The 17,920-nt window shown below is 46.2% G+C and overlaps 1 protein-coding gene across 6 annotated transcripts in view; it reads right to left on the bottom strand.

Annotated features, from left to right (window-relative positions):
• Window positions 1-17,920, bottom strand: part of usp34 (ubiquitin specific peptidase 34) — a 66,679-nt gene that overhangs the window by 39,772 nt on the left and 8,987 nt on the right. For 5 of the 6 annotated variants that reach the window (XM_086032618.1, XM_086032620.1, XM_086032621.1 and 2 more), the window contains exons 5-22: window positions 16,380-16,529; window positions 16,239-16,306; window positions 13,295-13,487; window positions 13,130-13,191; window positions 12,962-13,043; window positions 12,302-12,394; window positions 11,170-11,295; window positions 10,042-10,171; window positions 9,698-9,813; window positions 8,934-9,290; window positions 7,113-7,498; window positions 6,533-6,747; window positions 4,095-4,213; window positions 2,444-2,571; window positions 2,266-2,355; window positions 1,622-1,717; window positions 1,317-1,399; window positions 1-100 (exon numbers count right to left, since the gene is read on the bottom strand). The exon at window positions 1-100 is cut by the window's left edge and continues 55 nt beyond it. In XM_086032618.1, coding sequence (XP_085888744.1) covers window positions 1-100; window positions 1,317-1,399; window positions 1,622-1,717; window positions 2,266-2,355; window positions 2,444-2,571; window positions 4,095-4,213; window positions 6,533-6,747; window positions 7,113-7,498; window positions 8,934-9,290; window positions 9,698-9,813; window positions 10,042-10,171; window positions 11,170-11,295; window positions 12,302-12,394; window positions 12,962-13,043; window positions 13,130-13,191; window positions 13,295-13,487; window positions 16,239-16,306; window positions 16,380-16,529 — 2,594 coding nt within the window. The remainder of the gene's footprint in view (window positions 101-1,316; window positions 1,400-1,621; window positions 1,718-2,265; window positions 2,356-2,443; window positions 2,572-4,094; window positions 4,214-6,532; window positions 6,748-7,112; window positions 7,499-8,933; window positions 9,291-9,697; window positions 9,814-10,041; window positions 10,172-11,169; window positions 11,296-12,301; window positions 12,395-12,961; window positions 13,044-13,129; window positions 13,192-13,294; window positions 13,488-16,238; window positions 16,307-16,379; window positions 16,530-17,920) is intronic. The other variant, XM_086032619.1, reaches the window with a different exon arrangement.

Genomic DNA, 17,920 nt, shown 5'->3' with positions numbered 1-17,920 from the left:
CTGCGCACCTGGTTGAGGAACCAGTGCAGGGCGTCGTCGTAGCACTCGGCGTCCTCCACCAGGCAGTGCCACAGGATGTCCACCTGCTCCAGGCTCAGTCCTGAAGGCCACAACACAGACAAGCTTGGCGGCAATACGTCGGCACAGCCTTAGGAGCGACCGGGAGAGAAAGCCGGAGACCACTTAGCCCCGCCTTGAAAATCACTTACAATTACTTGACGGCGCAACTTAGCTAATCGTTACGTGAATGTTTCTCGCCAACCAACAGGTGTCAACTGGAGAAGATTCTCCGATTTCCGGAGCTACAGAAAGTCATCAAACTCCGCCTCGAGGATGATCAAACGATAGAAGCGTCGACACTTTAAACCGAAAGTGATAAAGCACAATCCTAAGTTGAATATACTTTACTGTTTTCTCTTGAGGAGTCTTCATTTTAGCGCCTTTCACACTAGCAAAACTATCAACTTGTATTCCTGAATATTTGTTTTATTCCTGGTTTGCTGGCTTAAAGCCGAAGTCAAGCCAAACATATTTTTTTCAAGAATATGTTTCCAGCAGGCCCACGAGTTGAAACGCGGCATTCTGATTCATTTCGCGCTTGTGGAATAAGAGTGAAGCAGCAAAATGCACTCGTTTTTAGCCATCTGTGAGGGCGGCCATTTTGTCACTTCTGTCGACTGAAAATGACATCGCAACTCCTCACAACGGCCAATCATGGCTCAGCTTCAGAAAAGAGGTCAGCCGTGATTGGTTGTTGTGAGCACTTGTGATGTCTTTTTCAGTGGACAGAAGTGACAAAATGGCCACCCCCACAGATTGCTAAAAACGAGCGGACTAACACTTATTCCCCAAAATTTTTCAGAATGCCCCGTTTCAACTAGTGGACTTGCATAGAACATATTCTTGAAAGAAAAAACGTTTGCGTTGACTTCCTCTTTAAGCTCATAAACGCACAGCCATGAACCTCCTGTATTATGTTGCATGCTAAAATGCTCAAGTGAAGGTGCACTAAGGCTAATCACGCCTTTTGGTATTGAAATCCTTATACGTTTGTTTGCCTTATGATACCAGAACCGATAAGTTTGTTCGAGATATTTTTCTAGATAAAATTCCGTTTGCTGCTATACAGTGTGGATTTAAGAAATAAAATCTTTAATTTGATATCCATCGCGCTCGTCTTCTTTCACAAGACGGCTTTGTTGGTGTCGACCATGTGCCCCCGACCGCTTGCCCTCAGTACAAATTGTGCAAACGTGACGTCATGGTCAAAGGGTCAACGGTGGGTGTGTGAGAGTGTGAGTGTATTGTGGTCTTACTGAAGTGGTCTGGGGATCCCAGCGTGGAGAAGACGCACGTGAGGAACTGCAGGCGCACCTGCACTTCGGCACTGTGACCGTACCTGAAACGGGACGGGGCGCAGAAGCATTTTGGAGTGGCGCGTTACAAACAAAGCGTTGAGCCTGCCCGGCCGGCCCGGCCGGCAAAGCAGGAGAAAAATTGAAGCGCGTGAGGCTTCACCCTTCGAGCCCATTTCAAGTTCCAACTTTCTGGTGACATTTGCGTTTGTTTAGTGGTGCGCCGTGAGCTCTTGTCAAATGTGCTTCGGCGTGAGAAGACTCACAGCGCAAACTTGTGGCGGTGCTGTCGGACCTCCTGGATGTAGTGCTGGAGGTTGTCGAAGAAGAGCTTCATCATGTGCAGCTCCTTCTCAGCCCACCTGACCCACAAAACCAAAACAAAACAATACGTAGGGCAGCCGTTTGCAAACGCCAAGCACCGCCTCCAAAAATACGCAGCTTTCCAGGTAGCGCCTTCACGACCAACATTTCAATACGGTAGCTTTTAATCCCAAAAAGAATATTGAATTATTAAATACAATTGTAACATGACGTAGTTTCGCCATGAACACTGCGCTTTTATTTTCATTTTGTTCATTGTGGGAAAAAAAAACGACTAATAATGAATCTATTCAAATGTAGCCCATGTTTTTTTTTTTTGTTTTACAAACAATTCTGAATGATTAAAATCAATTGTTTTATACTTAAATGAATGAAACAACTCAACTATTTATAAAGCAAGGACTTGAAAAACAAAAGTACTATAACGGATTTCAAAAACAGTTTCAGCCATGTGCAGTTTGAACATGAGGGTGCAGAAAACAGTGCTTCCATGAAAATGTCTTTGACGTCAAAGTTGATCAGGTCTTAGAAGAGCTGCGATTGTTGGGACTTGGCGCCAGGTGGGCCGGCTCGGCCCGCTACTCACATGGTGATCCAGTGCGTGTCGTAGCTGGAGCCGAACTGCTGGAACGTACCAAAGAGCTTGGGCAGGAGCCTCAGCGACACCACCACCGACCTGAGGGCACAAAGCCGCTCCCGGTTAGCGACGCCTTCGAAGAGGGCGGCCGGGCAGGCCGGCGGGCGGGTGGCCGGCGGGCGCTCACCGGTGGTGCGCCAGGTTGTCCAGGCAGCCCTCGATGAAGCGCATGCGGATCTGCCGGTCGGTGAACCAGCACACCAGCGAGCACAGCAGCTTCTCGGCCTCGTTGATCAGACCCTCCGACAGGTGGCTCTGAAACGCAATCCCACGGCGCGTTTGGTTGCAATTTCACGGTCCAACTGGCTAGAGGACAACACGCGCTTATAAACAGTCTCCAAGTGGTCAAAGCGTCGCAGGAAGTCCGCCATTTTGCTTTAAAGCGGCCGTTTCCATTTGTTACTAGGGATGTAAGGATTCACTCAAGCCCCGATTCAATTTTCGATTCCCTGTTCCCAATGTCTATTCGATCTTTTCAAATCTTTTTTGAACAAAATGAATGACTCATTTATCACTACTTTTTTTATTTTAACATCTGTAATTTGTCCTCGTTCTAAACAGTAACTTTTTTTAACTTAAAAAAAATATATATATATATATATATATATATATATATATATATATATATATATATATATATATATATATATATATATATATATATATATATATATATATATTCCACAAATGAGCGTCACTGTCAAGACACGATTCGAGACCCCTGCAGCCTCTTTGTTTATTCGCAAGTCACGTTTAATCTCGAGGGGTTTTGCGAGACTTTCCGTCTGACGTGAGAATACCCGCGAGTGGTGTGCTGATCTTGCCGTGTGGCTGTGGGGTCTCCCAGAGTTTGGAAGTTGGCTGACAATTTGAAAATCTTGCCATATGAACCAGGCTTAACACTCAGTGGCTACGTTGACATGGACAACATTTCTTGAATTCTTTCATAGTTTGGATTAAAATTAGGATCGAATGCGCCGCTTTGACGGACACTCAAAAATATTGATCGTATTAGGACTTGCGTCGTGTGCAGTTGACCAAATATGGCGGAAACTGGAGTAGTAGAAGCAGCCGTAGCGACAAAACATGGCTCCGTCCATTTCTACTTTAAACGTGAGTGTCGTTTGCCGTATTTTTCCCGTTTGCGCTGTTCCGTCCAGTTAAAACTTCTTAATGGAGCTGCAAACGTACAAGTTCAGTCTTGCACCCGCCATGTCTTTTGCTCGCCCTCTCGCTTCCGGGGATAACAGAAACGCCTATATTGACGTCACAGACATAAGGGCGGTTTGTTCCAAAATGTCGGAATAAGCCTTTTCATGCCCGTCGATGGAATTAACGGTCAACAAACTGCCTCAAGTTTGGAATAAAATCTTGATTGGGTCAGACTATTTTGAATGGGGTGTGTACATGAAGCCTTTTTATTCCGAGCAGGCATTTCATCCGAATAAATGGGTCCATGTCAAAGTAGCCAGTCACTCGATCGCACACTCACGAACACTTGGGCAGAGTCACAAAGCAACTCTCACCCACTCCCACGTCCGCACATGCTCACCAACAGTGCTAAGCATCGACCACTCCCACTCAGTCACTCACAGGCACTGAGCAAGCAACACCCGCTCGCGCACTACTCACTCACCAACGCTCGTGCAGACAAGCCATCACTCACGCCCGCTTTTGCCCGCGCTAGCGGTGCCAGTCACACGCACTCATTGGGACGGGACGTTTAACTTGGACAGAGGACGCGAGTAGCCGATTTGCAAAAAAAAAAGGCAGCGTACAGCGTCGTCGTCCTGCACCAGGTCCCACAGCAGCGTGTTGCCCTTCTTGCAGACGTTGTCCAGGTTGACGTCGATCACGGCGTGGCCGCCCGAGTACTGATGCTTGTGCACGGCCGGACCTGAACACCGACACAAAGGCTCTCACAATTGGGAAAACGCTCCAATAATCACACGGCGGCATTTCACCACATTTGTGCAAAAATGATTGGTTTGAAGAAAACGGCGGTGAAAAACATTACATAAGCCGCGCCCTTATATAAGCCGCACCTATGTTGAAAACTTTTATATTTACTGCATTTCCAGAACGTTTATGAACTGCAAATGTACATGTATGTACCTGAGCAGATTCTTTCCTAACAGTGCCTTTTAACACGGCAGCAACTTTGCTGATTAAAACGGAACAGAACCAAGAGAAAATAAACGGTACTTATCGTCACTTCACTGCCGGCTGCCGCTCCAGTTGGTCAGCTAATGTCCACCAGACTCCACCATTTATTGTTCTGCTACATTCTACATATGCACCTGTCTTGTTTTATGTTAATCAAGTCAGCCAATCTAACACACGACGTGCTAAATCAACATTAGCATTTCACATCGAAACAACAGAGCAGACGTAACATCGGCCAATCGCATTCACGTGCACTTCAGGGACCTCTCGGAAAACATAAAATCAAAGAATTGCAGCACCTAATGCAATAGCGCCCTCGCCTGTTGCGCTCCTCCACCTGCAGTCACATCCTGTTCATGGCAATTGAATTGTATTGACTTGTACTGCCATTCCGGTTAGAGCGCCCTGAGCGGCAGAAGAAAAATCCACAGAATAGCCGCACCGGACTATAAACCGCATGGCTCAAAACCTAGGAAAAAAGTTGCGGCTAATAGTCCGGTAAATACGGTACTGTACATGCACCGGTACTTAGGAACAGGGATAGACCGATTACCGGCCGGGCAACTCATCGGCGCCGATATTCGTCAAAGTCGGCCTTCTTTCAAGAATCCGTTGGCCGATAAATCAATGTTGTGTTGAAATCAAAACAAAAATATGTGAAAAGTTGAAGTTTGCAGTCATTTGGAAATTTGGGAGGACTTCATTTACTGTAGAAAACGACATGGAGCTATTGTTTCAGTTTTCATTTCACTTTTGAAGACATGCTGACGACCCTGGGTGCTCCCTGAACTTTTTGTTACAATTTGATAAAGATGTCTGTTGTCAAAATTGTATAGTAATAAAAAAAAAAAATAAAAAAAAAACATTATGCAAATCTGAAAAATTGTTCAATAAAGATATGCTTAAAGACGCTTCAACAAAGTTAAGAGTTCTTTTTTTTTTCCGATTTCGATGCCAATAGTGTCTCTTTGACTGAAAATGAATATCGGCTCTCGGCCTTCTTGACTATTGAGAATCGACGTCTTCTACTGGGGAAAAAAAAACATATTGGTCTATCTCTACTTCCGAATTCCGGGCTTCCCTCTCCACTTGCTGTAAGTCAAACATCGCTCGAGATTGTCTGATTCCACACGGCGCGTGTGTGTATTTGCCTTTTATTCACTCACAGGACACCTCAAATGTTTGGTGACGGTCCTTGAACGCACCTGGCGCCGGGAAGCAAACGGCCAAGGTTTGCTCGCGTCTCTTTCCGAGACATTTTGTGGAGCGAGGCTCCTTTCGCCTTTGAGCACTCGCCCGCCCGCCCGCCCGCATTCCCAAAGGTTGAACACTGCGTGTATATGTCCAAAGGTGAAAATGATGACATCGTAGCGTTGGTATTAAGTGCCAGTGCATGTATTTGTTTGACGTCACGCAGAATTTGTGCTCGCCTGTTGTTTAGGCTAGTATATTAGTCTAGTCCTTCAATGTCATTATTCTTTGAAAATCTCAAAATACACACGCAGCTATGCAGTTTATGGACAACCAACATCCGGGCTGTTTAACTTGAACACACCCGTCTGTCGCTTACCAGCAACATTTTTAACTCTCAGCGCACAGTGGTGCCTTGACATACAGTGAGTAACAAGACGAGGTTTTCCAGACGCGAGCCGTCGTTCGGCCAATAGTGAGCAATTCTTCAAAAAAGCGGCTTTGAGACATTTATTGCCACTCCCGGTTGAAGTTTACTCCAAAACTAAAAAATGACACAGGTGCTTCTATAAGAGTCTTGCAGTCATTTTTGAAAGCCCTGCTAGCTTTATGCTAACAGAACGGAAAATGCCATTGAGCGGCTAACAGATAGATACAGTACATTTAAGCGATGGCTAATTGAACACAAACTGTGGAGTAACACGTGTAGACAGGCAATAACACGATAATCACAGGTATATTATATATACTTTATCCTCAGCGAAAAACGACTAATGACGTTGCGGCTTACCGAGCCACCGAGAGCAGTGGTGACGAGTATTGGCTTTTTTTTTTTTTTCTGTATGACCGTATGGCCCACCTTGCACCAGGTGCTCGTGGTAGATGGACGCCAGGTTGGGGAGGTGCTGCTGCAAATGCGAGCTGAGCTCGGCGTGCGAATTGATTTGGACCAGCTCCTCCTCGCAGCCCGACTCCTCGCCGTCAAAATCGGCCATGTTCTTCTCTGACTTGGCGCTGACCTGCGAGCTGCTGCAGCTCACGTCGTCGGCGCTCAGCATGTCCTCCACTGTGGGCCTGAGCGCGCGCACGCACGCACCCAACGAGAGACGCATTTCAGATAGGTATACGCAGGAAAACGCAGACGCACACACAGATGGAAAAAACACAGACAGAAAGAAAGAGAGAAAAACACACACCGCCCCACACGCAGACAACCACAACACACACAAGACTAAAGCACATGACCACACAGACAAATAAAAAACACAAACAGACAAAAGCACACCCAACACACACTAAGAAAAGACCTGCACACACCAAAAAATTGACATAAGCAAGTACACACACGCACACACACATACACATGCACATACACAAAAGACACAAACAGAAAAAAAAGCACAAGGCGCCTGCTGATTCGGGCAGTGACCACGCCTTACCCTTCGTGATGGTGATGATGGTGGTGGTGGTGGTGGTGGTGATGATGATGATGATGAGGGCCAATGAAGCGGCGGCAGTTGAAGATCTCTCCGCCCATGGCCTCGCCCAGGAAGTTGGCAGGCCGGGCCACGCAGGGTGGCTCCTGTGGGCCCGGCACCCCCTGGCGGGGGCTGACGTGGGGCGCCTGCGAGGTCTGCGCCGCCTGCGCCGCCGCCGCCGCCGCGCACGTGTCCATCATCCTCATGCGACTCTCCAGGGAGGTGGCGGCGGCGGCCATGATGGCCGACGTCTCCGAGCTGAAGGGGAGGACCTTGGGTTTGGCCGCCTCGCCCAGAGCCTCGCCCGCCTTCCTCTTGCGTGACTCCGCTTGCTCCCGGGGGTCCTTCTGTCGGACGAGGGGGGTCGTCAGTCATGTGACGAGACTACAGTCTGACTTATGCTGGCAATTTTCCGACTGGCTGGGCAAAAGCAAGTGTACGCAAGAGTCGTATACGCTTGACTGGATGCGGGGCAGAGCTATTCAAAATTTACTCACTCAGTACCAGACATTTTCAGACCCTCTTTGACCCCGACGTTTGAAAAAAATACAACTAAGTTCATGGGATTGAATGGCTGGACTGTGAAAAGACAAGTCAATTCATCAATGGCAGTGAACGAGTTAAAAATTTGTTGGTTTTTTTTTTTTGGAGAAGAAAAAAAATTACAAATGCTTCCAAAATCCAAAACTAACTGAAAGTACATCCCGCGTGTATAAAACTATAATTCTAGCAAAAATGTCTTTCGTTGTTTTCATCTTTGCCAATTAATATGCATGAGCTTTCGGGATTCATTTGAAATGTATTGCCTTCAGTAGCTGCAGAAGAAGGTCAAAAGTTGATCATTGTAGTTGATATTTAGTCATCTTTTTTTTAATGCATTTTTTTTTTCCATCTTACACTCAACTTACTCTATAAATTAAAAAACTAATACTAAAACAAATTTAAAAATAAACATTTTTTAAAGAACATTTAACCTGATAAAAACTAACTTGCTCTAAAACGATATATATATATATATATATATATATATATATATATATATATATATATATATATATATATATATATATCTATATATCTATATATAGGAACGTTCCATACTACCGATACCAGTACGAGGGCTACATTTTTCAGTAGCCGCCGATTATCACTAGTACTTTTGATCCATAAAATGTCGCCCTAAAAACAATGACATGTCATTTTCAAGAAAGACCTCTGCATCCCAATATAGCCATTTTGCTTATTGTTTATTGTTTGTAAAGTGCTTTGTTACAGCTCTAGCTGTTATGAAATGCGCTATATCAATAAAACTGTATTGTATTGTACTTCTGTCGACTGAAAATGACATCACAGATGCTCGGGGCTTAGATAAGGACCAATCACGACTACGCTTCAGAAAACAGGTGAGCAAACTGCGATGTCATTTTCAGTCCTCAAAAACGGCCGCCCCCTGAGATGGCTCAAAAGGGGAGCACTTTGTTCTATTCTATGAACGCCATGGATATGAAGAAATATGAAATTGAACAAATTGCGGTTTCGGAGGTTTGAGCGACAGTGTCTATTTTGCGTTCGGGTTTCACCCGGCGCTTTGTTGAGTTCATTTGACTGTGTAAACGCTTGCTTGACTCAAGTGATGACTTGACTCAACTTGACTGAAATGGAGTGGACAAAAATTTCAGCCTGGAAAATATAATGCCTAATTTTTAACGCCATATTTTTACCCGAGTCATCGAGAGGTTAACGGATTGGTTAGTGACAGCCCGACACCAGTCTTCCTCCCACCTCGGCCTTGTGCGGCCCGCCATCAGCAGGCACCTCTGCTTGCTCGTCCTCCTCCTCCTCCTCCTCCTCCTCTTCGTCGTCATCATCGTCATCGTCGTCTTCTTCCTCCTCCTCCTCCTCCTCCTCTTCGTCGTCTTCGTCATCGTCCTCCTCCTCCTCCTCGTCCTCCTTGAGGGCCTCGCTGTCGGCCATGTCGTCCGAGTGGATGTCGCTGGCGGGGCTGCCGGCCGATTGGCTGGCTCTGCTGGAGGCGGCCTCGTTGCTGGAGGCGTCGCTGCGGCCGCTGGTGCTGCCCGGCCCGCTGCTGCCTTCCTCCGCGCTGTTGGCCGTCTCGTCCGAGCTGCCCTGCATCGAATCCTGAGCGCGACGACAACAAGAACCGTCACCGCGCTTTCTTCCCATCATGATAAGAATCATAATCATATGCAAATGTTGTTTTAGCCAAACTCTTACGGTTACATTAGGGCAGTGTTTTTCAAACTTTTTTGAGTCAGGGCACATTTATTTCATTGAAAAATTCCCGCGGCACACTACCGGCTGAAATTGTGACAAAAAAAATCTCATTTTAACTATATAAGTGTAATATTGCTTATGTGAACATTTTTTAACATCGAAGGACATTATATTATAACGTCTTGAATAGGAATGAAATAAACAAAGAGAAAAGTATTTTATAATGTTTCATATTGATACTTGTGACAAGCTAGACTCAAATATGCGCAAAAAGGACTGCACAGGCACCCAAGTGAACAAGCCGCACTCACCTCGGTGTCGGAAAGCCTCTGCTGCCCGCGCTTGCCTCCCGCCATCATCTGCTCGTCGATGTCGCTGCCGGCACTGTGCTGCGTGTCGCTGCTGTCGGGACTGGCGGCCGGCGAGCCTGGCCGACACACAGCGGCGACCCAAACGTCACGCATACGTACAGCGCGCCACAATGGCGACGTAGGACGGAAAAGTGGCTTTCGAATGGCTCGCATGCCAATTGTTGTGCGTCCGGAGCCGCAAATCACGAAACAACAAATTCCATTTGGAACAGGCCTAAACGTAGCAAACAACGCGCCTGCGGGACGCTGGCCGACCGGCCGTGAGCCGCGCGCGCGCCACTGACCCTTCTTGTTGCCCATGGCCATGTTGGTGTTGAGCAGCGACGCGAAGGAGCTCTGCTTGGACTGCTGGGCTTTGGCGGCCAGGGCGTTGTTCCACAGAGCCTTGATGAGCATGGAGGCCAAGTAGAGCGTCTGCAAAGGCACCGCAGCCTCCGTTAGGCGCACACGCTCACACGGCGGCCGAAGCCATGACAGTTACTCCCCAACAGCATTCAACTCGCCAACACTTTGCAAACGTTTGACGATAGGTCCCACTTCGAGGGGGTCAATTTCAGTGTATCGCTGATTTACAAGCAATGTTTTTGTTTTTGGTTTAGTACAACAACACACCAGGCAGCGTACTTAAGCGTAGGGCTGCACAATATATCGAAAAAACATTGATATAACGTGGCTGCAATATGCATATCGCAAAGACATGCAATCATTTTCTTATGCAATTGTAAGCTTTCCTCTGCATTTGACCCGTCGGATGCAAACTCGACTGTGCATCGCCACCCGATAGTAGGACATTCTCTCGGGGAATTACAATTGATTAGCTGAGAACACATTGAGCTTGATTATTTTGCTGCATGAAAAAAACGTGTACGTCCTTCATTAGATCATAGAAAATGTGATTCCTTTAGGTACAAGTTAAATTAGGGCTGTGCGATGAACCAAAATTCAATTACGATTATTATATTCCACGATTACAAAATTGGCATAATCGTAAAAAAACATCAAAATGCATTGATATCCAATGCACTGGTTGTTTACACAAAGGAAATCATACTAGAATTGATCCATTTGCACCTTTATTTTATAATAACTCAATTGGTGAATTTTGCTTGGTCCAAAAGGACTTTTTCATGTAGTGTTTCCAAGAAACGTTTTTGTCCTTAGATATATTTTTTTTTACGTCCTAACCTTTTTTTTGGGTTTGTTTTGTAATAAAAAAATAAATGATCGTTTGAATAGCGGCGATTTCAATTATTACCAAAATAATCGTGATTACTATATTGATTATGTCAAAAAGCGCAAGACACCCTAAACTCCAAGTCTTTGTTGTGCTTAGCTGTTCATGAACGGTCCGACTGCAAAAAATTCAAGATTCAAGTTGTGGAGCGCATGTCTTCAGAGACGCTTAAGGGTACCTGTTCGGTGTGCGCGCTGGGGTGCAGACCCGAGACCAAGTTGAGGACGTGTCGGAGGGGCACCGGGTCCAAGTTCTTGATGAGGGAAGGGAAAAGGTCGTGGATGTAGCGGCTGCAGTGCTTCAGCTGGGACGGGAGGAAGACAATTGTTGACAAACAGCAAATGACTGCAACGCCGGCTCGCAACTGGAGCCGAACGAACCATTGTCAAAAAAGAGAGCAATTGCAATTTTAGGCCCCAGCATTGTCATTTTCAGGCTCCTCTTCCCATGTTTCGTTTCCAAATCAAACAAGAAATAAATTCATCTGTATTACCATAAACGGCATCAGATTTATTAGCCATAAGTGTTTGGGTCTCATAGGTTAGCTTTGTGCCAAAATGAAAGCTAACGCAGTGCGAATGAGGACCAAAGCCAGTTTCTCTACTTGAATTACAGTTGCTAACTTAGCTCAACACTGACTGACACGCTGTCGTTAAATGTTCACTGTGACCAAACAAACCTGTGGCTTTATCACTTCCACTTTGCATGTTTCAAGCACGCATGTCATTTTCTGCAATTGTAACCAAATTTGGACTTGTGCATTCAAACGAGTTGGGGCGGCACATTTGAAGGCCCACCCGCTTTGCAATCGGAAATCTTGAAGACAAACCAAAACAAGCTCCCTGGTTCACTGACGCAATGGGCAGCAGAGGGCAGCGTTTCACTCGTCAAAGCTGCCGGCAGCATTTGTTCCCATTGCGTGCATCACTGCCACAGCACGGTTGGGACAATTTTGAAGACACGGCGTGACCGACATCGAGGCGCAGCAGTGCTGTTGGCCCAGCATTAGAATTAGTAGGTTAATTCCTTATGTGTAGTCAACATTATTGCGAGCCCGTCACGTGAACAGTTTGAAAATTAACACTACGCATAAATCGAGGGGGAAAAAAATAAATAAATAAATAAAAACGACTTCATTCTATCTGCCATACATAAAAGTTGGGTCAAAAAAAATGAACCTACATGAAAAAAAATGTAAACGTATTGAATACGACTCAACTGCACTCTGGCGGTAATTCTCTCGAGTACCACGAGAGGGAGCCTGCCTTCACACACTTTTGAGAATGGCCAGAGCGCGCCGGGGTTTCTACCTGAGCCGCTGCCCAGATGCAGTCCACGTGCTGCGTGCTGAGTCGGCCCTCCGCAGCCAGGAAGTTAAGGATCACTTGGCACTGTTTGATGATCTGAAGAAAAAAAATTGCAATCAGACTATATGTGGGCGTCATCACATTTCTAGCAGCTGGCGTGAACCTTTCAAATGGACGCTTTTCTGATTAATATTGCCTTTGTGGACTAAGAATAAAGCAGATGAATCAATCTCAGGGGCCTGTCGTCTAACTCGGCACCGCCCTCTGCCGACGACCGAAATTAACAACAAGGTGCCCTCGGGCTCGCATCGCCAACCCGTTTTGATGAAACCACCGTTTGATCACGTGACGTTGGCAACGCCAGCCCGAGGGCACTTTGGCATCGTCGGTCGACAGCAGGGGGCAGCGCTGCGTAAAATGCCCGCCTCCTGGGATGGCTCAAAATGCAGTATCAAAATAGTGTTCGGACGCACGTCTGCGTGCGTGCGTGCGTGCGTGCGTGCGTGCGTGCGTGCGTGCGTGCGTGCGTGCGTGCGTGCGTGGGCACAGAACCTATTATTGCACGCACAAAAAAAACAAACTTTTGACTTGCCTTCTGCTTTACGGGTGAGTGAGACAGTCGGTGCTATTGCTAGGCACCAGCGAGAAATGTTTGCTTCTCACCTCAATGTGCAAATTAGGTCCAAAAAGGTGCTCGATCACGTTGTTGTGGATCAACCAGTCGGCCAGATCTTTGGCTATGGATCTGAAAGCAAAACGCAAACAAGGACAACTCAACACAAGTTGATAGAACTCAACACACAATAACGCGCTCACGCACACACGCCTTACGTTTCAGTGTCGGACACCAGAGACTCGTTGTTGCACACGTCGTTAAAAGTGTGCAGCTGGTTCTGAAGGGGAGAACATTTTTCGTCAGGACAATTCCAAGGTTTTGGCGGGAGTAGCAAAAGAAAACAAACGAGCGAGCGAAAACAAAAGGTTAAGGCGACTGACGGTGATCTGGCTGAGTCCGGCCAGCCGCATGGTGAGCGTGGGCGACATGAAGTACTTGAAGGCCAGGTCCAGGCTCTCCTTGTCGAAGCACAGCGCGCTGTCCAGGGGCTCCTTCACCGTGCTCCACATCAGGTCGGCCATGTTGCGCGCCGCGCTCTGACGCAGCTCCTGGTCCGACAGCTGGCACAGGTACCTGAAAGGCAATGGCGCACGCGCGTCAGCGCTCCGCCCCGAGCTCACGGAAAGCGGCCGGCGGCGGTCTTTGCCGCGCTTCGGCGGGATTCGCGCCGGACGTTTTCTTCGGCCCGGCCACGAGGCCGTGATCAACAAGCGAACGCGGGCACGCCATGTTAGGTGACAAACGATTCAAGGACGGTTCGATTTGAAAGCGGAACGATTTAGTTCAACTCGGTGAGATTACGATTGATTCCTTATCATACGGCTCAGTTGGATAGTGTATGATGCCATGACGTTTTTGTTGATATTTTACACACATTTGAATGAATTTGTCAGTACAGTCAATGTGAGATATACCTCTCCAATAAAATGACTATTCCATACATTTCAAAGTGGAACGACTGGATTCGGTTCGAGTCGATGCACTCGCACCTTTTAAATCCCAAAACGGTTTTGCGGTTCAAACCGTTTTTGGTTACAGCCCTCGCGTTGAGTCGAGACTCGCATGCACAGTCAAGACAAGCACAGCTAAGACAAACGCACACATACACAGCCAAGACATCGGCACATTCAAAACACACACTCACACAGTCGGGACGAGCTGGGCGATATGACGATATATAGCACAAAGACGATGGGAGGGTGTCAATCGTGTCACTTTTGTACTATCGCGCCTCTTGACATCTATCACCTGCAGTGATATTCATAAATAAGAGCCGTGAATCCAAATAACGAATTGTACTCCTTTGGCAAAGAATGAACTAACAACAACAACAAAACTTACTACACAGGGCTCGAAATACTACTTTGCAGGTCAAGGCGAGATCGGCGTTACTTAGCTACCAAAGCCGCAGCAGCTCGCTAGCAATGCTCTTCGGCCGGCTACTAGCGCTCGTATAAGTGCCCGTAGTTCAAATTAACACCAAATAATGCGACGCACTGGGGCTGCACGATATATCGGAAAAAATAATGATACCGCGATTAGGGGTGTGCGCGACTAGACGTTTAACCGTCTAGGATTTATTAAACGTTTAGTATTTTACTAGTCGGTTAAACGCTGCATTAAGAATCGCGCATCTTGTTCCTCACGTTCGAGCGGGTCAGCTATGTGGCCAACGCCTTAACGACAGACGGATGGACGTCCATAGCCACCGAATCTTACACGACTATGACGTGTGTAACGTATGTGGACGAAGGACATCTCCGCAGAAAACTTGGCTGCTCTCCTGCGGAGTGTGATGGCTCCGTGGGCACTAGAAAAGAAAGCCGTCGCCTGTGTGCACGATAATGCGACCTAACGTATGGCGAATGAGACCCTGCTGGACTGGGAGTCGCCACCATCACTCATGACATTATTCATAAGAAAAGCCATGCATTGCATTGGCAAATGCATTTCTCTTTCAATTGCTCACTTTTATTCAGTCAGTTCTTGTCACATCAATAGAATTGAAATGAAATGAACAAACTGTCCTTAATGTTTGGGCTGAAATAGCCCCGACTGCAAATACACAAAACATTTGCATTTCAAACTTTGAATTCAATATGTATTCAATTTCAAGTTTTCTTGCTTATAGACTAGTCGCAAATAAGATTTGAGACTGGTCGGCGGGCAAGTTAGTCGAAATTCCCATCCCTGATCGCGATAATGGCTTATGCAATACGCATACCGCAAAGACATGCAATCATTTTATGGAATTGCATGCTTCTCTCTGAATTTGATGAGTCAGACAAACTTCAATGCACATCGTCACCCAATAGCTGAACGTCACGTCGGGCAATTGAAATTCATTGACCTTGCTTATTTTTCTGCATGACAAAAAATCTATTCCTTTCATTCCATAATAAAAATCACTTCTTTAACATGTTCACAATAATATCAATATCGCTACATTCAGCAACCATATCGCTTGTATTTCCAATATCATGCAGCGCTACTACACACGGACACACAGAGCTGAAAAGGAAATGGTTGTTGTCAGGTGGGAGGTGGGAGTGGCCTAGAAGACCAAGTATAAGAAAGGCACGCGTGACCCTGGGGAAGAGAGACTTTTTTGTTTTTTTAGTCGCACTACAATAAAGTGTAATTGCACATCCACTACAGTAGGTGGCAGTGCTGCTCTCATTTCAGTTTTTCACATTTCACGCAAATTGATGCAGGTCAAATCTTTTCTGTTACATCCTAAACAACTATGTCATTTGTTTGAAGTCCATGCAGAATTCTCTCTTTTTTCTGTTTTTCCTTGAATGTCAGACATTTTATAGTTTCTAATAAATAGTCGCGGCGGAGAGTTGGGGCGGTGCAAAGTGTTTTCTTTTTGGTCGGGTCTGACAGAAAATAGAGAAGCACTGGTTTAGGGAGGGGTGGCTCTGCACGCGGTCAAGACACATGCGCATTCAAAGCACACACAGTCAGGAGGTAAGGACACATACAGCCACGGCTCGCGCCCAACACACACGAGACGCACACAGTCGGTCAAGACGCGCACACTTGCATGCGCGCACACACACAATCAAGACACACAAAGGCCCGCCCGCCCGCACGGTAGCCTGCCAACGGTCACTGGAGACAACTAGAAGCGAACTTGGCAAATGCTCCTTTTCCCATTCATGCCGTTTGTTCTTTGCTCTTCCCGGGTCATACGAGGAGAGGGCTGCTGGCGGCCGGGAAACGGTCGCTACGGTGACAGCGGGCCTACCTAGCAACAGGCAACATAGCCACACGAGGATGGGCATGCGGACGAGAGAGGGCAGCAAATCAAGATCTCACCGGATGACGTAGGAGCGGAAGGGGATGATGTGCTGCATGACGGCCGGAATGTGAAGCCATATTCGGATCTGAGAGAGAGAGAAAACAAGTGGTAAGGTCGGAGGCGGGAGCTGGGCCAAGGGCGCGGGTGCCTGTCCTCACGTTGGACACGATGGTGATGAAGGCGTGCGCGATGGGGAAGGGGAGGCTGTCGGGCGTGGCGGCCTGGAAACATTCCTTCATCAGAGACAGGCCGTGCTTGCCGCAGAAGAGACAAACGTAGCGCAGAAGGTGCAAAGGAACCTCCACGTCCTGAAAACAACAATGACTCCTTTCAAGACCTCATTCGTCAACTTGATTGTTGGCCGTTTTCGTCCCCTCGTTTCAGGTCCCCCCCGCGCCGTTGCGTCTTTCAAGTACTCGCTCGACTGCTACTCCACAAAGCAACACGCTGCTTTGATAGATTGGAGGTTAGTTGAAGCCATCTACAATAAGTGATTTGACTTGTCAACTTTATGGTTTTTGGTTTTTTTCAAGGCCACAATGATATTCAGGAACCTCCTCGGTGCTTTACGATCACGTCGTTACATTGAATCAATCCGGTCTGGTCCGCTCTTCTTTTGCAATTTTTTGACATTTCATTTATTATACACTGAAAAAAATGACGGTTGAATTGATTCTTTTTGCTCTTCTATTGCAATTTTTTGACATTTCATTTATTATACACTGAAAAAAACGACGGTTGAATTGATTCCTTTTGCTCTTCTATTGCAATTTTTTGACATTTCATTTATTATACACTGAAAAAAACGACGGTTGAATTGATTCCTTTTGTCAAACGGTTGCACAAAATAAAAACGTCTGGATCCAGACACATTTTTAAAGTAGATGTATGGTCAGCTTAAAAAACTATGACTAAACTTTCATTTCAAGCAAAAATGTCCTTGGTTTTCGTCTTTGGCAATTCATTTCATACACGAGCGTTTGGGTTGATTTGAAATGAATTTCTTTCGATTTGACTGCACGGCCGTTAGCCGGAAGGAGAGAAGGCGGAAGAGTCGTCGATCCGCACAGGAGCCACCTTCTCAGGCGGCAGCCAATTCAAAAGAGACAACTTTTAATTTGTCTGACTTTGCCTCCCCACGTTTTCCGATTGAGCTCGGCCCGAAACGCGACGCCAGGTAAAAAGTGCCTCATGCATGAAAAAAATAATCGTACACTGTACAACCAGGTTTCATACTTCTCAACTTTACTTCACCACTTTGGAAGTTGGCAACTTGGCAAACAAGACATCCGAGGTCAATTTCATCAGGATGCAGCATGCGTGCATCCAACTCCAGAAGCGGTGTTATGCAATGACCTTTTGGTCATTCAAAGTCTGTTCAAATGTACCCTTTATTATCTAAATGTTTTAAGTGAACATTTCTGGTGGAATTTACACAAAGCAATTACTTAGCACGGTGGGTTTTTTTTTTTTTTTTTTAATCCTGCACACAAGTAAAATAATGAAAAAAAAACAAAAAAACTACAAAAACTAATACCAAAAGTAAATGAAAACTGTTGCTGAAAAATTTAAAAAGTCGGCCTAATTAAAACTAACTACATTTAAAATACACAACTCAAAACAAAATAAACTATAATACTATAATACTCCTGCTGCAGAGCGATAAAATCCGATTGGTTTTTTTCGGGCTGACGTCGGA

Source organism: Filicampus tigris, chromosome 6, assembly GCF_054856515.1.
Source record: "Filicampus tigris isolate MCC_2025a chromosome 6, RoL_Ftig_1.0, whole genome shotgun sequence".
NCBI lineage: Eukaryota > Metazoa > Chordata > Actinopteri > Syngnathiformes > Syngnathidae > Filicampus > Filicampus tigris.
This window is presented reverse-complemented; position numbering and strand designations above follow the sequence as displayed.